Source organism: Eimeria acervulina, genomic scaffold (genome assembly GCF_000499425.1).
Source record: "Eimeria acervulina Houghton genomic scaffold, Eah_scaff580, whole genome shotgun sequence".
Taxonomy (NCBI): domain Eukaryota; phylum Apicomplexa; class Conoidasida; order Eucoccidiorida; family Eimeriidae; genus Eimeria; species Eimeria acervulina.
In genome coordinates this window covers 402-22,095 of record NW_013547261.1, presented here as the reverse complement: position 1 = coordinate 22,095, position 21,694 = coordinate 402, and the positions used below count along the sequence as shown (strand labels likewise).

General features: G+C 56.7%; 3 protein-coding genes across 3 annotated transcripts; 1 reads left to right on the top strand and 2 right to left on the bottom strand.

The window, feature by feature from the left end:
- Window positions 1-1,244: 1,244 nt before the first annotated feature.
- EAH_00043450 (hypothetical protein, conserved) lies at window positions 1,245-3,704 on the bottom strand (the record flags this gene model as incomplete). Its single annotated transcript, XM_013391707.1, has 1 exon — window positions 1,245-3,704. The coding sequence occupies one exon, from the start codon at window positions 3,702-3,704 to the stop codon at window positions 1,245-1,247; it is 2,460 nt and encodes an 819-aa protein (XP_013247161.1).
- Window positions 3,705-7,460: 3,756 nt separating this feature from the next.
- On the bottom strand, window positions 7,461-12,791 carry EAH_00043440 (hypothetical protein, conserved; the record flags this gene model as incomplete). Its single annotated transcript, XM_013391706.1, has 1 exon — window positions 7,461-12,791. The coding sequence occupies one exon, from the start codon at window positions 12,789-12,791 to the stop codon at window positions 7,461-7,463; it is 5,331 nt and encodes a 1,776-aa protein (XP_013247160.1).
- Window positions 12,792-13,706: 915 nt separating this feature from the next.
- Window positions 13,707-20,625, top strand: EAH_00043430 (hypothetical protein, conserved; the record flags this gene model as incomplete). Its single annotated transcript, XM_013391705.1, has 9 exons — window positions 13,707-13,897; window positions 14,109-14,597; window positions 15,950-16,151; window positions 16,261-16,610; window positions 16,736-17,970; window positions 18,414-19,042; window positions 19,282-19,578; window positions 19,761-20,257; window positions 20,403-20,625. The coding sequence occupies 9 exons, from the start codon at window positions 13,707-13,709 to the stop codon at window positions 20,623-20,625; spliced, it is 4,113 nt and encodes a 1,370-aa protein (XP_013247159.1).
- Window positions 20,626-21,694: the final 1,069 nt, after the last annotated feature.

Here is a 21,694-nt window from a genome sequence, read left to right as displayed (position 1 = left end):
CACTTCCATGCATGGTTCCGCATACACGGAACTGTATTATGTATGCTGCGCATGCATAAAACAGGCTGTGGTGAGTGGTGTTCTGTCCCTTAGCGACGGGTAACATAGGGGGCTGAACAGAGGCAAGTAAGGACACGAGATAGAAACACAGACGCCGCACGTGGTCAGGAGAAGCAAGTAAGGTAACGTTACAAGGAACAAAAAACCTGTCCGAACCAGGAATCGAACCTGGGTTTACACGGCCACAACGTGTTGTCCTAACCTCTAGACGATTCGGACCGAGTGCCAGTCCTGTCAACAAGGGCTTAAAGGTATTTTATTTATGGTGTAATTTTTTTAAAAATTCAATTTGCTATGATGTAAAAAGATAGGCTTTTGGAGACGCTTCATTATCTCCCCTCAGCCTCGCTGCTGCCCTCCAACTCCCCACATAACCCCACCCCCCAATCCTCAGGTCTCCCCAGCGCCACATGCTATGCTACTGCACTCTTCCAAGGTTTTCTTTGCAATCCTAATTTTTTGTTGACAGGCGCAAACTGTTAATGCTTTCTGACCACCACACAGGTTCCTCTGTGCATCGCCTCTAAAAAGTTGGAAGTGTTCGTGCAAGTGCAGGTGACCCTGGTAGGGAGGGGTGTTCGCTGCCTAGCAGCTCCTGACGGACAGGCCTAAGGGAAATACTTAAAAGTACACAAGCGCCTGGCTGGCTCTAGCACCTACACTACAGCGTGAGACTTGTACGCGCAGTGCCCAGCTCTGCTTCAAATGTAGCCAAGTTCCCTACACTACAGCAGGCGTTCACGCAACGGGAAGGCGCTGAACTGGCCACGTAGTGTGGTGACCCTATGGTATGGGATGACGGCAGGCGCCGCTTCAGCAACTAAACGATCTTCTTTCACACATATAACAGAAAACTGCAAACTCTTCTGTCCACTAGAGAACGGTGGACGTAACACCGCAGACACTGCCCTCTCGGGCAACACAGGGCGGTGCGGTGGTCTGCCCACAATATCGGCACACCGTTTGCCCTGTTGCTAAGGTAAGGCTTGGCAGGCAGCAGTTGAGCTGGGAGCCTCACCAGGTGGAGCAGGCGGGGGCGCCTCATCACCCCCGTAGCAACTCCATGGCATAAGCCGTCCAAACCAACCCCCGCAACCCCTCTCGCTCCTCAGTGCGTTGTTAATTTCTATGCACTGGGGCTGCCTGTGCTGTGCTGCTGGCTCGGCAGCACCACAGCTCCAGCTCTAAAGGAAGATGCGTTGGTACGGCTTGTTGCCTTTGAGCACAACGCGGCACACAGGGCACTGCCGCCGCGTCCGCAGCGCTGCCAGAATGCATGTCTTGCAAAACACATGGCCGCATCGCAGTGCCACCACATGGTCGCTCTCAGGCTGTGGTACAGATCCACCTAACGGGGCCCCCGGCACCCCAAAAGGAGCGCGAGCCTGCAACAGTTGTTGCTGCTGCCACGGCTGTTGCTGCGCCTGCTGCTGTTGCTGCTGCTGCTGCGGGTGATCTGCACTGCTGTGTCCTCCAGGAGAGCCTGAAGCCCCTCGGTGTTCTGCATTAGCTTCTGAAGGGTCGCCACTGCCGCCCTGCCTCCGTTCTGCCGGTTTTTGCTCGCTGTTGTCGCCTTCTTGCTGCTGCAGCTGCAGCTGCTGCTGCTGCTGTCTGTATTTCTTGAGGCAAATGGGGCAGCGGGGGAGCGCCGCGCTGCTGGCTGTCTCCTCCTCCTCCCTTTCTTCTACGCCCAGCGGCGGTCGACTGTAAGGCACGAGTTGCAGGGGGCCCATGCCATACGGCTGCAGCCCCATGGGACCCCTCCAGACATAACCGTGCGGCGCATATGACGGCGCAGGGGCAGCGTGATGGCACCGAAGCTCCACTACATCATCGTCGTCTGAGTCCAGCACAACTGCCGCTTGAGCTGTTGCTGCTGCTGCTGGTGTTGTTGCTGCTGCAGCAGCAGAGGAGCTCCCATGCAGCGCCCCAGGGCTAGCTAAGGGGCCCTGCACCCCCGCACCCCCAGCTGCTACGCTCCCCCCAGCAGAGCCGCCAGAGCTCCTGTCACGGCAAACAGCATCCGTGTCCACATACAGCACGGAAACATCATCTGCTGCATCGGAGTCAGCAGCTTCAGAGGCGCTGAGATCTATCACTTCATTCACCTCCCCCACACCATCCTCCTCAGCCACCAACACTTCAGCCCCGGCACCGCTGCTGTTACTGTTGCTGCTGCTGCTACTGCTACTACTACTGCTGCTGCTGCTGCTTTCCGTAGCGCTCCTCGCTGCCCCGCTAGACCGGCTCTCTACACAAGCCGAAGCAGGTAAGCGCGGCCAGCGGCTGCTGCTTGCCGCTTCTTCTGCTCTCCCTCTGCTGCCGCCTTCCTCGCTGCTGATGTTCGCGCTGCCATTTGTCACCCCCGCAACAGCAGCAGAAGATGAAGGGGAAGAAGAAGAAGAGGGTGCTCCTAGTGGAGATGAAGATACATGATAAAGGTCCTCTTCCGCCGAGACAGTCACTGACTCTCCACTCGTTCCATCTGCTGCATCTGCTGCTTCTGCTGCTGCTGCAGCATCTGCTGCTTCTGCTGCTGCTGCATCTGCTGAGGCGCCAGCGCTGCTGCGGCTGCTCCCCTGGCCATCCCCTTCAGCCTTCGGGTTGGTCGCAGGGGGATCCCCGGCTGCCTCAGAGTTCAAAGGTGCAAAAGGCGCTGCTGTTGCTGCTGCAGCTGCAGCTCCAGTTGCTGCCTCAGCTTGCCCCTTTCTTGCTCGAAATTCTACTGGCTCCGCTGCATCGACAACAGCTTCAGCATCTGCAGCGGAGGCAGCAGCTGCTGCTGCCTCCGCCTGTGCAGCTGGCCAGTGCGGTGCCTCCAGGGGGCCTCCTGTTGCCCTTGAACTGTGCCCTGTGGGGTCCCCGTGCGAGGCTATTGCTGTTGGGGCCCCCCCAAGGGGCCCCGGAAAGTCGGAAGTATCTGCGGATAGCCCTGAGGGGCTGGTGGAATCAACAGTGGCGGAGCCCCCGCTTTGAGGGTCCGGCGCATGTGGCGGCGCTGGGGGGCCCCCAAATGGGGCCTCCAGGCTGGTATTGAGCTGCGGAGGGGGCCCTGATGATATGTCAGGGCATCTGAGGCTGCCGCTACTGACTGCATCGGCATCGCCGCCAGAGCCGAAAAAGACACCCAAGTGGAGACCCCCAAAGCCCTGCTGAGGCTCAGTTGCTGCAGCAGCACTGTCTGCAGCAGAAGATGCAGCAGCAGAAACCCAAGCGGGCATACCGCTTGAAAAGCAGCCGCCCTCTGTCCTTGCAGCTTCGTCCTCCTGCTGCTGCTCCTGCTGGTGCTGCTGCTGCTGTCCTGTTTGTGCAAAATTGGAATGCGGGTCTGCGGCTACAGCTGGGTAAGGAGACTGCCTCAAGCGGCTATCTTCAGCGCTAAGTGCCGCCTCAGGAGCTGAACCTCCAGCTGTCTGCTCCTCTGTCTCTTCCTTATTTGCTTCTCGTTCGCTGCTGAGCCGCTGCCGCTTGGCTGTTTGCTCGGCCTTGTCGTCGCCGTCAGCTGCTGCTGCTGCTTCTGCTGCAGCACCGGAAGCAACAGGCGGGGCGAGGGATGTTTGCATTGCTGCGCAGGGTGTTTGGCTCTGCTGCTCTTCATCTCCGGCCGCAGCTTTCGCTGGTGCTGCTGCGTCCTCTGTCTCCATTGGCCTGCAGCTGCTTCGCTGGCTTGCAGGCTGCCCAAGGCGCCTTCAGAAGCTGTACGCCTCCAACAGTATCAGCCAAGGGACACCCGCAGCAGCCCATAGACAGCTGAGGAAACAGCAGCAACAACAGCCGTGCAGGCGATGCCCTTCAGCCAACGGCCTGCTAGAGAAAGAAAGCCGCCCTCCCAAGCCCTGCAGCAATCAAACAGCAGCCGACGCTCCTCCCAACTGCCTCAAACGGAAAACCCGCAGCTGCTGCCTCGCGGGTGAGAGGACATCGGCGCGGCGCACCCACAGGAACAGGGGGCCCAGCTGCCGCTACGCCGCCACCTGGCTCCTCATTTCAGGCCCTTAAAGAGCCTCCAAGCAGCAGCAGCGAAGCAGCGATGGAACGCCTAGTAGAGATAGAAGCAGAAGAGCGGAAGCCGAGTAACGGAATGACAGCTACAGGACAGGACTCTGCTGCAAGAGCAGCAAAAAGATGCAAGATGTGGGGAGGACCGCTCGAGTTGCTGCCTCCTCGACTGCCAACTGTTAGGCCAGCAGCAGAAACAGCCGCACCGGCAGCAGCAGCAACGGCAGCAGCAGCAACAGCAGCAGCAGCAGCAGCAGCACAGGGATACGGCCACACTGCAGGAAGCGCAGGGCTCGCTATCTGCCGTTGAGGCTGTAGCAGCTGCAGCGGTACTTGTGTTCGTTAGTGAGGAGTGGAGTTAAGTGTTTGACTGATATTACATAAATATATCATTCACTTTAAAGCTAAGCAAGAAAACGCTCCCTAGCAGCCAAAGCCGCCTGCACCCACCGGCGCGGGGGCGGGACCTTTGCATGCGGAGGCTTGCTGCGGTGTTTCTGTCTTTGTTGTAGCTGCATTCTATTTGTTTATTGTGAAGTTATTATGAAGCGTCTTCTTTATCATTATTATTATGTTAATTGACTTGGGTCGTCTAACTCCTTTGTTACTACGCGCGCTCTTACACAGAAGCTTCCCTACGTACACAAGCAGCTACGCTCGGCTAGCAGCTCCGGCGTGAGCAGCGACTATTAATCTCCTTCTAAGAGATTAACAGCAAATGCAGCAACTGACAGACAGTAATAGTTGCTTCTAATATTGGTGTTGGCTTCCGGGCTGGTGTTCGCTTGCTGCTAATGGTGTATAGGTGCCTGGCTCCTGCGCGCACTATGGCTGACCGCGGTGTTTTTCCTCTGTTATTTCTCTATATGCTTGCTTGCTGTTTCTGATACTGCTTCATTGACTCCTGCGTTAGCTATGGCTGCTGGGGCGGCCTTTCTGCTGCTGCTGCGGTGGCTGTTACTGCTGCTGTTTGCTGTGCTGATGCCGCTGTAGCTGTTGTTTGAATGGCTATTGTTGCAGCATGATGCGACTATGTTACTCAGGGCCTCCCCCTATCTGTGTAGTGTTCCCTATCCGACTGGCAAGCTGCAAAAAGATTTTGCGAGAGCAGCGTGCAGTGCTACTTCCGCGTAGCGGCGAATTGCTGTTTGTACACTTCAGGCCTTAGGGCACAAGCACAGCGCTAGAGCTGCTGCTTAGCAGAAACAGAGTGGAGCCGAGCAATGCGCACTTTCCTTAAGAGATTGAAATCCCAGAGGGGGAAGTGGAGGGGAATCGTGGACCCCACAGAGTGCAGCTTATGCTTTAAACGACAGCCTGTTTTCTCTGCGTCGGATCTTCTAGAATTTGCCTCTTAGGCATCACCTGCCACTCTGCATGCGCTGCATGAGGCCTTAGAAATTGCATCCGCTTCCTTGCCCTGAGGGGCGCCCTTCAAAGGATCTCTAGACGCACGGCTAGTGCGCTGTCTGTACACCTGAGAGACAGCGCTGAACTACTCGTGAGATCAATAACAGCAGCCTGTAGAAGGCTGCACCAGCCCGCGGAATGGTACGACTGCTGATGAGTAGCAACCCAATGGGCTGCAGGTTGCTTCGCATTGCTCTTGGAGGTGGAGGCGAGGGATCTTCAAATGCAGTTAAAACGCCTTAAACTGCAGTAGGCTCTTTACCAGGTCTCCGTTTTCAGTTTCTGTGTGCTGCAGTTTAAGGTGTTTTAGTTGCAGGCTCACTGAAACGCGCTGTGTTCGGCAGTTGCAGGCCTCTCCGGTTGTCAAAACCGTTCTGCGTAGCCTCTCTTGTGTACAGACAGCACATAGGCAGCGCATTTACCCAGCATTCAAAACACAAAACAGAGAGAGACAGGGTGAGGCTCGTCTTCTTTGGTGTGCATGCGATGCAACGCTAGCTGGAAAATAGTTAGCTGCATTTGCGGAAGTGCAGAGACACCCCCCAGAGGGAAGCCCATCCATCCGGGATGGGCCTGGGGGGAGCGCCCCTCGAAGAAGACAAAGTCTCCGCAGCTCTCGTTTAAGCCAGAGCCCTGCACTCTCCTTTGCAGCCTGTCGCCCTCCCTGCCCCGTACAAGAGCGGCAAGTAGTCCTGGGGGCCTCAAGGGGCCTCCAGAGCGAAGGTGCTGCCTTAGCAGCAACGTAAGGGAACGAAGGGGCATGAGCTCAGAACAGCAGCGCCCAGAGAGAACTGTACGGCCAACAAACAGTCTGCCCCCGTTCTCTACACATTGCAGACCCTGCCGCTCTTAACTCTAATCCCTAAGCCCCAACCTTTGAATTAAAATGCGCGTTCTGTTGAGCTGAGACAGCCCGGATGCCAAGACAATTGTGCACTGCGTGGGCATCGGTCTTCTCCTGGGCTTGCCCCGTTGCAGGGCGGTTGCTGTCTCTCTCAAATGCCTTGCTCTTTTGGGTTGCTGCTGTCCGCCCACAACAGCAAGGAACAACTGCAGCTGTCCATTGCACTTTGTGCTGCATTTGGTGCAGCGGCCTCAGCTCGCCAGTGCCGTTGGCGCTGCATTTTTTTCTATGAAGGGGAAGCGTGGAGCAGCACTGTCTTGCGGCGGGCAGCTTCTAGCCCTAGCAGGGGGTGTATGGACCCCTAGTGTGCGACTGAGAGGCCTTAGCGTCCCTTTTGCCTGCGGCAGGCTGTAGGAATCAAAGAAAGCCCCGCCTGCTGTTGTTGCTGCGCAACAGGGCAGGTGGCAGCAGCAGCAGCGCTGCACTTTGATTTCGTTTCTTTTTTGTTGGCTGCGCCGTATCGCCCTGGGTGAAGGCTAATCCCATCTCAAGGAAGCCGCTGTAAACCTCCACGTTGAGGACCAGGGGCCTCCAAAGCCCCAAAGGCTGAGAAGGGCCCCCAGCGGTTATGTACGTAGCCATCCATCCCTTAGCTGCTGCAGCTGCCGCGAGCCCCCCCTACAGAAAAATGACGAGGCTTTGCTGCAGCAGTGGCGAGCAGCAGCACAGCTACCCCGCGAGGGCAGACAGCGCAACACTAACAGAGAAGAGCGCAGGCTGTCCCCTTAAGTCAGCACTACAAGCAAGGGAGATACAGCTACATGTACAGCTACACCTACAGCTGCAGTTGAAGTAAATCCTGCAGTAAAGGGGTTTGATGCTCGTGGGAGCCTCTATTCAAAGGTCTGCTACTAGCAGCGTGATGTTGCAGAAAAACAAAGAACGCGCCCTCGTGTGGGGCCTTCATATATCTGCTAGCCGCATGCTGCTGAGGGTCTTAAGGGAGGGAATTCTGCTCTAAGTCGTCATAAGCAGAGACAATTCAAACTGTCTGTCCGGTCTCTGCTTACCTAGACGCCTTATGTCTCGTCGTACACTGCAGCAGCAGCAGCAGCAGCAGCAGCAGCGAACGAGGGACGCCTATTCTTTAGAAGCCGCAAAGGGCGCCGCAGTGCTGTTCCAGCCAAAACTCACAGGCCACGTCTTTTGCTGCTTCCTCCTCTGCTGCTTGGGCCTTCGCCTGCAGCTGCCGCAGCCGCACGACTGCAGTGTAGATACACCTAACCCCTGCAATTGCTGCGTGGCTTCCCGCCAGCTCGAGCGATACCACACGAAACCTGCAGCCAAGCGCCTCCAGCAGCTGCCGCGGCTTCACCCCGATGCGCCGCTGCAGCACAACAGGCAGCGGCAGCGGCTCCACGAGGGCCGCCGCCAGCGCGCCCACGTCGTCTTCCGCAGCAGCACTAGGAGCAGCAGCAGCGCTGCTGCTGACGCCTCCCGGCGCTATTCGCTTCCCTTTTAGAACTTCTATGGCGGCCTCTGGCTCAGGCGGGGCCTCCTCATCAGCCCAGTCTGCCAGCGAGCCCTGCGGAACTTGCAGCATGAGCTGCCCCACCTGCACCGTTTCGTAAGGCACAGCAGCAGCTGCAGCACTTGCTGCTGCTGCTGCTGTGCCCCGAGCTGCACCGCCACCAACGCCTCCTTTGCGCCGTGAGGGTCCCCTGCCAGAGCGGCCGCAGCGACCTGCAGGCTGAGAGCTGCCCTTGGCCCCCGCGGCTGCTGCCGCTGCTGCAGCATCCGATCCGGCAGCAGGGACTGCTCCAACAGGGCCTGGAAGAGCAGCAGCAGCAGGAGCAGCAGCAGCACGCACCGCTGCAGAGGGCCTGGTCTTGCGGTGGGCAGCCACCGCATCATTGTTAACAAACACTGCAGGGCTGAGGGGCCGCCGCTGACTATCAAGGGGCGCCACAACCAACCAGAAGAGAAACACAAAGCGCCTCCAAGCTGCGGCGGCTTCTGCTGCTGCTGTTGCGGCTGCTGTTGGTGCTGCCGCTGCTGCTGCCTCCCCTCCCCCTATGGAGGGCCCTGACAGCCGTAGTGGTGCGGGGGGATGAAGGCCCCGCAGTGTGGGCAGTAGAAATGAGAACAGGACGCTGCACGGGTGCTTGAAGTCTACATAAGGAGTGCCGCTGCTGCTGCTGCTGCTGTTGCTGTCGCTGCTAATGTTGCTGGCGCTAACGGTGTTGGTGTTGCACTTCCCGCCCTCCTTCGAAGGCACTGATCCTGAAGCCAACGACGAATCCGTTTTTACTGGACTTGCAGCAGCAGCAGTTGCTGCTACTGCAGGTATAACCTCTTTTTGGGGCTGCTGCTGGCCAAAGCTTCTAGCCTCACTTGTTTCACCTGCTTCTCGCGACGAAAAACCGCAGGCGGCTTCATCACTGCTGTTGTCACTGCTGCTGCCGCTGCTGCTGTTGGTGCTGCTGCTGCTGCTGCTGCGCAGGTTGCTTCTGTGCCGGACCCAAGGCATCTTCCTGCGGACGCGGTGGGCCCGGCGGACTCGCCAATGTCTTGCTGCTTCCTCGAGCACTGCGCTGCAGCTTCTAAGTTGAGCTTGAAACGCGCAGCGGTGGATTGACTGCAGCAGCTGCTGTTGTTGTTGCTGCCGCTGCAGGCCCTTCCGCAGCTGTCTGACCTCCTCAGGGGACCGCAGCAGAGCGTCGGCAGTGCGGAGCATTGCCGCCTCTGCCGAGTCCAACGCATCCATCGCGCTGCTGCTGCTGCTGTTGCTTGAGTCGTTCGTAGAGAAGCAGCTGTTGCTGCTGCTACTGCTAATGATATCGCACTGAGAGGCAGGGCCCTCGGATTTTGCATCCTGTTGGTCTGGTTCTTCCCCCCGCTGCTGCTGCTGCTGGTGTGCTTCAGTGGATACCTTGTGTGGCGCTTCAGGTTTCAGCGGGTTTGGGCTGCTTGCTAGCGGTGCTTCGTTGCTGCGATCTACGCAGTTCGAAACTTCTCGTTTTAGTGGGGGATTGTGTAGGGTCCCATCCTGCTGCTGCCGCTGCTGCTGTTGCTGCTGGCGCTGTTGTTGCTGTTTGTTGTCTCCGAGTACGCGTTGCTGGACGACGTCTGCGAGGGTACGGGGTCTGAGGAGGAGGCGCTGGGGGTCCGCTACAAGTTGGTGCTGCAGCAGAAGGCAGCTGTATACATCACAGGTGAGTGGCGCTGCTCGCGGCAGCGGCAGCAAACAAGCAGGTTGGTAGGGCGATGCAGCAGCAGGCGGGGGAAAGCAGAAAGAGGGGCCGAAGTTCACTGCGCAGCTGCCGCCCCCCATAAGCGAGACAGCCGGAAAGTACTCATCAGCAAGGAGGCCGCAGCAGCTGCTGCTTGCTGCTGTTGCTGCCCCAAAAGCGCACACCCCTGAAGACACACCGTTTACAGTAAACTCCACATAAGAACCCAAACCTGCAAAACGCAACCCCCCGCATGCAGCCTCCTCCCTGCTGCTGCTGATGTTGCTGTTGCTGTTGCTGCTACTGCTGTCACTCAAACCCGCCGCGCTGCGGTGGAACCCCTGAGCCAAACGATCTGCATCCATCCAACTCGATACACGGTACGCATCACCACACCCGGTACCTGCTGCTGCTCTTGCTGCTGTTGATGCTGCTGCTGCTGTTGTTGTTGTTTCTGCTGTTGCTGCTCTTCCTGCTGCTGCTACTCCTGCCGCAGCTGCACCCCCGAATGCCTGTTTTTCGTGTTGTTGCCGCTGCGCTTCCTGCTGCTGCTGTTGCTGCTGCTGCTGCGGCTCCTGCAGTAGACGAATGCAGCAGCCGACGACATCCCCTTCCTTCAACGGAGGGTAGAAGCAAGGCAGCTCCAACCCAGCCCAGGCCGCCGCACCTCGGAGTGTGAGGGCTGCAGAGTAAGGGGTAGCACCCAAAGGCGCTGCTGGGGGATGCCGCCTTGTGCTCCACCCCACACGGAGATCGCACTGCGAAGAGGCCTCTAGCTGCTGCTGCTGCTGCTGCTCTTCCTCCTGAGGCGGCAGACCTCGCTGGCTCTGCTGCATCACCTGCTGCTGCTGCTGCTCGCTGGGCACAGGACCCACGATCACCTCAAAATAATAAGCACCTGAAGAAGCAGCATGCGTTGCCAGCACCACCCCACAGCCAACACCTACAGAAGCTCTCTGCCAAAAGTTTATCCCCTGCGCCCTCCCGCTCCCGCTGCTGATGCTGCTGCTGCTGCTGCTGCTGATGCGGACACTCGGGTGTCTGTACTTCGCCGACAGCCGCACCCGCCGCATCGCGGCGTGCATTAGGGGAAGTGCAGAGCTATCCGAGCTGCCAAAGCCATCCAGCGTCTGCTGCTGCTGCTGCTGCCTATGTTGATGTTGCTGTTGCTGCTGCTGCGTCTTCAGCCATAAGCCATCTGGGTCGAAGGGAATATCTCCGCAAGCAAGGCCCTCGAGTCTCGCCTTGACGGCAGTGAAGTCAGCAAACGCCCTGCTGCTGCTGCTGCTGCTGCTTCTGCTAAGGGCACACTTGTTGCGCCCGAAGCAACGCAAGGCCTTCCGCAGCAGACGGTAATCCAAATGAGAAGCTTCGCCCTGCAGCGGCCTGAAGCCCTTCCGGCGTAGGCGGAGGCCCTCTGCTGCTGATGCTGCTCCTGCTGCAGCGGAAGCTGCCGCTCCTCCCTCCGACCCATGCCGCATGATGCTGCGCGAGATGAGGGCCGCAAGCAGCGGCAGCGGCTGCCTCTGTTCGCAGTGCTGCTGCTGTTGCTGCTGCTGCTGCGGCAGCGACAGGCGCAGCGCGGGAGCTGTCAGAGCCCTTGCATGCGCAAAGGCCGCAATGCGTTCGAGGTAGGTTGGGGGCCGGTAAGCGGCCTCATGGTCAAGGATGCTTTCTAGATCATCAAGGCTGCTGCTGCTGCAGTTGCTGCTGTGGTTGCAGTCGGGGCTGCTGCTGTTGGTGTTGTTGTTGCTGCTGGTGGTGTTGTTGGTGCTGCTGCTGGCGTTGGCGGTGGTGCTGCTGCTGCACTTGCTGCCGCTGCTGCCTCGGTTGCAAGCCTTAGTGGGGGGGCTGGTAGAGTTGAGGAGCGCTTCTAAGGCAGCGTGGTTCACTAGCGGAGTCAGAAGGGCAGCAGGTGCAACGGCAGCAGCAGCAGCAGCAGCAAATATGTCAAGACCCTCAATGCCTTGGGGGGGGTCTTGCAGCCTCATTAGCCAATCTGCTTCCATGTGCGAGGCCCTGCAGGGGCGGGGCCGCCCCCCTAAACTGAGATAGGCATCTGGCAGCAGCTCGTCAGCAGCAATGTCGCTCCCGCTGCTCGCGCTGCTATCGTCTGAAGCATGGCCCCGCTGCTGCTGTTGCTGCTGCTGCCGGAGGCGGCGCAAGGCTCTACCTATTAGAGGCCCCCTGCGGGCAGGCTCTGGCAAGGGGGGATTGGGTGCAGCTCGAGGCAGGTCGAACCTTAGCTTTAAGCCACTGCAACGGCCACACGGCCCCGTGCTGCTGCTGCTGTTGCTGCTGTTGCTGCTGTTGCTGCTGTTAATGTCTGCGCTGTTATGGGCGTTAGTGCCGGTGCTAGTGGTATCGGGATCCGTGGGGGGTTCGTGCTTCGTGGAGCCTGCTTCTTGCTGCTTTTGGAGTTTTAGCCGGTGCTGCTGCTGCTCCTGCGGCTGCTGTTTCTGTTGCTGCTGCTGCTGCTCTTGCTGCTGCTGCTGGTCATATCTGTGTACTTGGGCTCCTAAGTCGACAGACACGGCGCCTCTTTCTGCCAGCTTTCTCTTCGTGGGGAGGCCGTTGAGTTCGCGAGGGAAGCCCGCAGCATCATAAGGGCATAAGAACAACTCCCTCTGTGCTGCAGCAGACCACCAAGCAGCCTTGCCACTGTTGCTTCTGCTGTAGCTGCTGCTACTGCTGGGGATGATGCAGTGATGCCGAAGGGCCTCAGCCTGCTTCAAGAGGTCCCAGCGAAGCTGCGGTGGAGGCGGGGGCAGCAGCAGCTCCTCTTGGCTCTGTGCAGGAGGCGCAACGAACTTCGGAGGGTGAAAGTAGAGGCCTTGGCACTCCTTGCAGGAAATGCTGCTGCTGCTGCTGCTGCTGCAGCGGCTGCGTTTGCTGCCTGTGGAGTCGGCAGCGCCGCCGTCCTCCATTCCACTCTCAGCCTTGACCTGAAAGGCGTCAGTGACCCTGTTAGAATGCTGCTGCTTCTGCTGCTCGTGCTGCTGTTGTTGCTGCGATTGCTGCTGCAGGTCCCCGCTGGGGTACTGCCCTTCTTGCGATGCAGAACTGATAAAAGACAGCGGCAGGCCATCAGCAACTGAGTGCAGCAGCTGCTGCTGCACCAGTGGCTCCTGCCGCCCTGGCTGTTGCGCCTGTGGCTGCTGCAGCTGTTGCTCTTGTGGGTGCTGCTGCTTCATGTGAAGCTGATGCTCTTGCTGCTTCCCTTGTGGCTGCTGCTGTTGTTGCATTCGTGGCGGTTCTTGCTGCATATAGAGCTGCGGCTGCTGCTGCTGCAGCATGGATGGTAGTTGCTGCCCCTGGGTCCGCTGCGGAAGACTCGAGACGAGCCATTCTAAATTCCTCTTGATGCGGCGTCCTTTGCTGCTCCGTGCTGCTGCGCTGTAGAGGTTCTTGCTGTTGCTGTTGCTGTTGTGTTTGCTGCTCTTGCTGCAGGGGCTGTGCTGCTATTGCTGCCTTGGCTGCTGTAGCTGTGCTTATGTTTGTTGCTGCTAGTTCAGTATCTGATGCGGCGCTACGGGGTCCGTCGCGTTTTGCGCCGAGCTGTTATTTGAAGTTCTGCTGCTGCTGCTGCTGCTGCTGGTGCAGCAGCAGCAGCAGCAGCTTCAAAAAGAGCCAGCAGCAGCAGAGGAAGACAACAATATGTCTCAGCGTTGAAAGAAGCCTGCAACGTCTCCCTCCACTGCTGTATATGGCGCTAGAACGTTTGTATTAGCGCGGAGGGCCTAGGTTCTGAGGGCGCACCCTCTGAAACAGACATTATGAAATATTGTATTTAATTACAATAAATTAAACATTTTCTCCTTTGAGTTTCCTTAGAGCCCTCTAATAGCCGCAAGTTTCTGCAATTAACTGCCTGCTGCGCTTGTGAGGGCTGCGGCTGCTGCTGGTGTTGGGGGCCCCTTCGGGGGCTGCTGGGGCTCTGTTTTACCTTGAGTTATTTTTTCTTGTCTATTAGAGTTAATGTTTAAATTTATTGGCTTATTTTTACCTGCTTTGTTTCAAAGAGAGCCGCCTTACCCCCGCCACACAGCCGCCCAAGGGGGGTGGTGTGTTACTTGCTCCCCCCTAAGGGTAACCTTCTCATAGAACAGCATATTGAAACCTGCAAACCCTGCAACTCATTCTGAGCTTATAGCAGCGACATGAGCAGCAGCAAGACGAGCGGCCACACCAGCAGAGGCAGCAGCAGCAGCAGCAACTGCTACACTGGCGACGCCACTGGCAGCAGCAACAGCAGCACCGACAGCAACAGCAGCAACAACTGCATCAGCAGCAACGCAGTAGGTGTCCCTTCGCTGGGGGCTCTGGCCTCTTTTCAATCGACCAGTCTTGAGTTTTTCCGCTGCAGTAGCAGCAGCAGCTGCTGCTGCAGCTGCAGGCGGGTGGGGGCCTCCATGGGGTTGTCTTAGGGCCCCCTCTCCGCCTGCCTCCCAGAATTCGCAAGGTGCCTTCTGGGGTCGCCAGGGTGGAGCAGCAGCAGCAGCAACAGCACCACAGCAGCAGCAGCAGCAGTGTGTGGTGCCTGCGGAAGGTTGGTTTTAAAGGGAACGAACGACAATGGCTTCTTCTGCTGTTGCATTCGCTGGCGGGCTGTCTTCTTCTTCTGTTTCTAATGAAGAGAATGAACCCCCTCAAAGCAACACTGCATTAAATGTTGTGGGAGTGGGCGGCCTTGGGGGCCATCTGTACCCTGCCGCTGCCTTCTCCGTAGCTCCCAGCGACAACGAGAAGACAGCAGCTTCAGGAAGCGGCAGCGGCCTCAGACACCCTTCTGCTGCTGCTGCTACAGCAGCAGCTGAGGGCTCTCCTAACGCGCTCGCTCTGCTTCCGCTGCAGCGTTGCCCTTCTGCTGCTGGTGCTGCTGCTGCTGCTGTTGCTGCGGCTGCATCCTCTTCCCCCTCCAGCGAGCAGCCCTTGGCTCTCTCTTACGGAAATGAAGCCCCATGGGAGGCGTTTGCTGTTCTTTCAAGCGCCCCTCCGCCTGTGCGCGAGTTGTGGCGAGTTTCCTTCGAGCCTAAGAAATTACGCAAAAGGTAAACCCTAAACCGTAAACACTAGCCCCTAAACCCTAAACCCTAAACCCTAGAAGAGCTACACGGGCTTCACTTTGGCTTAAATGCTTCTCGCTTCGATTGCATGCATAATTTCTTTGTCTGCATTTAAAGCAAGACAACTCGTTTGGCTGCAAAGCAGCAAAAGGTATTGTGTGTGCAGCTGTAATGAAAGAAAACATCTTTAGGTGTTGTGTTGTTCTTTATAAAAATATCTTTAGGTGTTATTTTGTGCTCTATATTGTTTGCATTGTGAATATTTGTATTGGCTCCTCTTCCCGTTATCGTCAATTATAATGCGTTACGTATTTTCTTGCGCTGTTCTCTGGGTTGGAACTACATTATATTCTTTTAAGCGTTTTCTTTCATTGTTCTTTGGGTTGACGTCGTATTGTATTGCTTTTTTAGGTATTTTCTTGCATTGTTCTTCGGTTTGGTGATGCATTATGTTGGGTTTTAGATTTTTGTCTTGCACTGTTGACTCTATTTACATTGCATTATATGGTAATTTAGGTGTTTTCTTTCACTGTTCTTTAGATTAATATTGTATTATATGGTATTAGAGGTGTTTCTTTGCACTATGTTTTTGATTAAAGCTGTATTATTTTGTGTGGTAGATGCTTCTTGCATTGTTCTTTGTATTGAAATTGCATTATTTTGTTGTTCGGGGTATTTCTTTGCACTGTTCTCTGGATTAAGGTTGTATTATTTCGTTATTCTTTGGTTTTTATTGCGCTTTATTAATTGAATTGAATTTTATAGATAAGATATGCAGTATTTTAAAGGGTGAATCGCCTATTGCCTATCCGATGATGTCTTGTTTTGTAAATGTTGAGTCGTTTTCATTGTAAATTATTTCAAATATTGAATTATTTTAGTTGCTGAATTATTTTTACTGTTGGATTATTTTCATTGTTGAATTATTTTCACTGCTGAAGTATTTTTTATTGTTGAAATATTTTTTATTGAAGCATTTTTCGTGTGACGTCGTTTTTCATGTTGAATTGTTTTTGTTTTTCCTTGTTTTTCCCCCTAAATTGTTTTTTTAATGTTTTAATATTTTGATTGCTGAATTCTGATATTGCTGAATTGTTTTCACGCCTCACTTATTCGTATTGCTAAATTACTTTTTTGCTAGATACTTTTGTATTTAAGTAGCTAAGCTGTTTTGATTGGCGGAGTGGCTTCACCGTTAATTCGTTTTGATTATTGAACTGTTTGGAATTCTTTTAAGAGTTGAACTGCAGAAAGCTCGTTGAGGTGTGAGCTCTGTGCCACACACGTGCGCTGTGCTGCTTCTGCTTCTGCTGCTGTTGGTGTTGCTGCTGCTGCAGACAGGTGCTGCTGCAGACGGATCTCAGGGTCGTTTGCAGTTGGGTTTCAGCTCGGCTGGAGGAAGATTTGCTGCCTCCTTGTGGGGTGACTGCTGATGACGCTGCGTTCTCTGCTGCAAGTGCGGTGTACGGACAGCTGGTGCCGCAGCTGCTGTGTGCAACTGCTGTAGTGGCGTCGGGGTTGATATCTTTAACGCTGCAGGTGAGTACGAGATGATTCCGCTGCGGGGGCTGGGAGGTGTACGTACACCGCAGCAAAGCCCCCAACTGCATGCGCTGCTGGTGGGCACTGCGTGTTGCTGCTCGCTCAGGAGACGAGGGCTCTGTGGGCCCGCCTGCAGCTCCTCGCCTTAGATGCAACCAGCAGCGCAGCAGCAGCAGCAGCAGCAGGAGACAGCAGCAACGCTGGAACGGTTGCCAGACGGCGCGACGGCCTCGCAGCATTCTTGGGCCCAACCCGTGGCTTTGGGCGCCGCAAACGGCGTAGGCAGCAGCAGCAGCAGCAGCAAAAGCAAGATCCCCAAGAATTCGGGGAAGACACTCCACTGGCGCTGACCGATGTCGCAGCGAGCAACAGTGCGGAGCCTGAAGTGCTGCTGCAGCACATCAGCAGCAACCGCAAAGAAGCCCAGAGCCTTCAAGGGTCGGCTGCACTTTCGAGGTAAGCCGCCAATTCCCTGCAGCCGCACCACCTGCAGCAGCGGCAGCTGAAGCGGGTATAGCAGCAGCAGCAGCAGCAGCAGCAGCTATAGCAGGACATCCGTGTCAGTGATGTGTATGTTTCAGGCTCTTGGGGTCTTTGGGCGAGCCCCAAAGCGCTACTCCCTTCCGGGCATCTCCGGGTGCTGCTGCGTCTCCGTTTGCTGCTTTGCGGCAGGAGCTGCTGCAGCTGGGGGCCCTAAGGGCGCCGGCCGGTGGGGTTGGTTATGCTCCAACAGCTGCTTCTGCTGAGAGCAGCACAACAAGCCTCGCTGCTTCTGTGTCTCCTCCTGCTGCACTTGGTGCTGCGCCGGCGCTGGGCTCATCCCCCAGCAGCTGGCGGCCGGCGGGAGCCAGTGGAGCGAACCAGTGGACCTTGCTGCCGTGGCAGTCGGCTGCTGCTGCAGCTGCTGCTGCAGCAGCAGCAGCAGTGCAGCAGGGTATCTCGAGGCGCAGTTCATTCAGCTCTGTGGCGAGTGATTTGCTGCCGGCTTCCACTCCGCTGCAGCAGCGGCATCATGAGCTGTTGATGCAGGGGCCCTTAAACGTAGAGGTCGCTGTGGGGGCTGCTGTAGACCCTGCCGTAGCTTCTCCTTTTAGGTTGCTGCAGCAGCAGCAACGGCCGCTGCTGCCCTCCGAGCCCTCCTCCGTAGGCAGCGGCAACAGCAAAGACAGAAGGGCCTCCGTCTCAGCTGCCCATACACCGGAACGCGGTTGGGCCTCAGTTGCCCCGCTGCTGCAGCAGCAAGACGGGGGCCTGGGGGACTGGCAGCTTCCAGAGGAGGAAGCAGGATGGAGCCACGGCACCCCAACAGATGCAGCAGCAGCGGGCACGTCAGCAGCTGCTGAGGGCGAACTGGAGATGGCGTTAGCAGTTCCTGGGCAGCAGCTGCAGCTGCAGCAGCTGGTTGCAAAGGATAAGCGCAGGCGCAAGGAGAAGCAGCAGCAAAAGGTGCAGCTGGACGAAGCCATCTCGCGCTCTGCCCTCCATGCTGCTGCAGCAAGAGGTGCAGCACGAGGTACAGCAGCAGCACGTGGGAGGGTCAGCAGCAGCAAGGCAGGGGCTTATCGCCTGCATGAGGCGGTGGCTGCTTCTTTGCGTCTTTTGGAGGCCGGCACGGAGGATGGCGCTGCCCTCAAGAAGAGTTTCCGTTGCTACTGGGATATGGTGGAAAGGCAGCTGCACCTGCGCGCCTTGCTGCAGCAGCAGCAGCAGCAAGAGGAACAGCTCCAGATGCACCAGCAGCACCTGCTGCTGCAGCGGGGGTCTCGTAAGAGGCTGGACGGAGCAGCAGCAATAGACGGGAGACGCACTGCTGCATGTAGGTGGAAGCATTCATCTTCTTGGCTTGCTTTCAGCTGTTGGATTCCCAGTAGCTGCTGCTGTTGCTGCTGCTGGTGTTGTTGCTGCTGCTGCTGCTGCTGCTGTTGCTGCTGCTGTTGCAGTTCTAATCCCGTCTCTGCATACAGCGATGCAGCAGCAGCTCGTGGCTGTGGCAACTGCCTGCTAGCTGTGTGCGCGTCTCGTCTTTGGGTTGGCTTGCATTTGCTCTGTGGATTTCGTTTCCTGTGCATGCGGATGAAATCAGCTTTTAATAATGCACATGCTGCTGTCTGCCGCTGCTGCTGCGGCTGCTGCTGTTTCGGTGCTGCTGCTACGGCTGCTTCACCCCCCCAGGGAACGGCAGGTCCCTGCAACTCCACCAACTTGCTTTGCGAGTTGTATTTACTCTGCTGCTGCTGCTACTGCTAATGTGTGCTGCAGTCCTGCTCGCCAATGCACTCTCGTGGGAGATGCTCCCAGCCCCTGCCCAAGCTGCAGCAGCAGCGCTTCGTGGTTGCTGCCTCGAGGCTTCCGTGCTGCGCGAGACGCTGCAGCAGCAGCTGCAGCAGCAGCAGCAGCATAGTGCTGCTGCTGCAAAGACACAGGCGGTTTATACTGCAGCGGGAACTGGCCGAGAAGCCGCCTACAGCGGTGGCGGGCCTGGAGGAGGAGCAGCAGCTGCAGCAGCTGCAGCGACAGCAGCAGCAAGTGGTGCTGGCCGCCTGGAAGGTGAAAATGTCTTAAGGGCGTTTGATAGCCCACTGCCGCCCGCAGATTTCATAGAAGAGAAGGACTCTGAGCCGTGGGCTGAAGGCACCTGGCCAGACACACTGGAAGAATACCCCCAGCAGCAGCAGCAGCAGCAGCAGCAACAACAGTTGCAGCAGGCAGTGCAGCAGGGGCATGGGGGAACGCCTGAGGATCGAGGCTCTGCGGAAAAGCAACAGCACCAGCAGCAGACTCCCCGCCAGCTTGCAGCCCCAACTGCTGCTGGGGCTTCTCGGGCCCCTCGAGGCGTCTACAGAAAAAAAGACGGAGAAGTTATCCTCCTGGGGCCTTCTGCTGCTGATGTAAGCTGCTGTTGCTGCGCTCAGCCACTTGGTGGCGGTGTCTGCTGCTCTTGCTCGCTGACTTGGGTGCTGCCATTGCTGCTGCATTTTCTGCAGCTGCTGGATTGCCATTACTTCGTTTTCTTCTCTCCTCCTGGAGGCATCCAGAGCAGTGCTGCTGCTGCTGCTGCTGCTGCTTGTGCTGCTGCTCGTGCTGCTGCTAGTTGCGTTGAGTGTGTTGTTGGTTTTGCTTTGTGCAGCTGTTGGAGTTGGTAGAAAGGCAGTACGTGCCGGGGGCTGGAGGGGTTGGCCGGCGTCCGTACACTTCACCACAGCAGCAGCAGCCTGCTGCTGCTGCTACTGATGGAGCAGCAGCAGCTCCTGTCTCGCTGGCGACGCTATTGCAGGGCCGCAGCCGCCGCACTGCAGCCCAAGCCTTCAGAGATGCGCTGCTGCTGCATTCGCACGGTCTCTGTCTTCTGCAGCAGGCAGCTTCAGATCCTTCGGAAGACTCTACCGCGGGCCAGAGTCCACCTCCTCTCTTTATCTTCTCACAGGTTAGCTGCTGCTGCTGTTGCTGCTGGGGCTGCTGCTGCGGCAGCAACTTCAGCCAACCCAACAGCCGAGAACGCAGTGCCTGTTCGAAATGCCAGAAAGGTGCGGGAGGCTGAGCGGAACGGGTGCGGTATGATGCTGCTATGGGTTCCTGCTGCTGCTGCCGCTGCTGTTGCTGCTGCAGGATGCCGCGCAGGATGAACAACTGCTCGGCAGCGCTGGACGGCACGCAGCTGCATCAGCCACGCCATCTGCAGGTGCAACAGCAGCAGCAGCAGCAGCAACGGGAACGCCGGCTACCCAAGGAAGAGCTGCTTCTCCTGATAGTGGGGGAGCGACTCCGAGACTACCGCGTGGAGCAGCAGCAGCAGCAACAGCAGCAGCAGCAACAGCAACTCCCGTTGCTGTTGGAAGACCAGCCTTTTTACCAGGGTCACCGCAGGCATCTCCTCCTGCCTTAGCCCATGCGCCTTCTTCAGCTACATCGGGGAATGCAATAAAGGAGCAGGCAGCAAAACTTGCTGCTGCTGCAGCTGATGCTGCAGCAGCAGAAGCAGAAGAGCGAGGCGTGGAGCCGATTAGCGATGAGCAGCTGGAGCAGGCGGTGCAGTGGTTGGTGATGGGGCTTCTAGACCGTCTTCAAGAGGAAGCGCGAGTGCATGCGCATGCGCTGGTTAGCTGGTACGTGTGATGTTTTTTTTGTGTTTTCTTTGTTGCAGGTTTTTTTATTTGCTGGGGCCGTTGGGTCGTTGGGTGCGTTGGGGTGTATGTGCAGCTTGCTGCTGCAGCAGCGCAGCATACTTTGTTGCGGGTGCTGCTTCTGCAGGTTCGTAAGCGAGTTGCTGCCTACAACGGAGTTGGCAGGGGTGGCGTGTGCTGCTGCGTGGGAGGCGAAGGCTGTCTATGCCGTCTGCACCCTGATAGACGAGGGGGTTTTCTTAGCAGCAGCTGCTGCTCCTGAAGAGGCCCCTCTGGCTCTCTCGGCCCAGCATGCTGGCAGCACTTTGCAATGCCCCTTCTGGCTTGAGGGGGTAGCAGAAGTAGATTAGGCGCATATACAGCTGTCTTCACTTGTTAGGGCACTGGCTTGGATACGAAGGGCTCATAGGCAGCATAGGGCTTTATTCCGTCCAGCAAACACACTTGAGGGATACGGACACGGTGTACATATACACCTGCAACAAACACCAGCGGCCCCTCAAGCAATTTCTTATGTCTCGTTTGCTATTGCAACCGCCTTCTTGGCAGAGCACAAAGGGAAGCAACTGCAGCAGAAGTAGAAGCTGCCGTCGAAGCAGACGACTCCATTAATGTATATGAGATATTTGTTTATTACCCTGGTATTGTCCTTTGCTTCTGAAGAGCGCACAACAGCAGCACTGCCGTTCATCCCATACCCATAACGCAAACAATCTTCCTTGTCAGCAGAACGAATAATGGTTAGGTAAATGGGGCTTCTAGCTGCCCTTCGCATGCCTGAGGAAGAAGAAACGGTCTCATACAAAGGCAGCTGCCTCTCCAGAAAGTTATGCCGCTCAGTGCAAAGAAACACCGCATGATGTTCGTTCGCATCTGCTGCTCTGCTGTTTTCCCCCAGCGCAGATGCTCCTCCCTACGTGCAAAAAGAAGAAAATGATGAATCACCAGGGCTCGTTACACTTCAGAAACGCACAGCGAAAGCAACTGATTGCTCCCCTATAGCACACCAATGGCAACACAAAAACAAACGCCGCTCAGCACAGCACACCTTTCAGTAGCACCGCTCCTCTAGGAACGAAGGCAGCTCAGTAAAGGAGCAAATCTATCTTTGCAGATGCGTGTGCAGTGAACTAAGAAGCAGTAGCCATGGGAACACCACTATGAATGCATCAGAGGTACACACACCATTTGTAGAGATATGTATGGAATTCCTCTTCTTATCCTCGCGCATTGATAGTCTCTGTTTGAGTGTATTCTAAGTCCAGGATAGTGAAATAAACAAGCAATCAACAGGGGAAAAGAGAAAATGCGTCTGCCGGGAATCGAACCCGGGTCACCTCGATGGCAACGAGGTATTCTACCACTAGACCACAAACGCGTCAGCCAATTGCACTTTCCCCAGGTGAATACAAAGTAAAT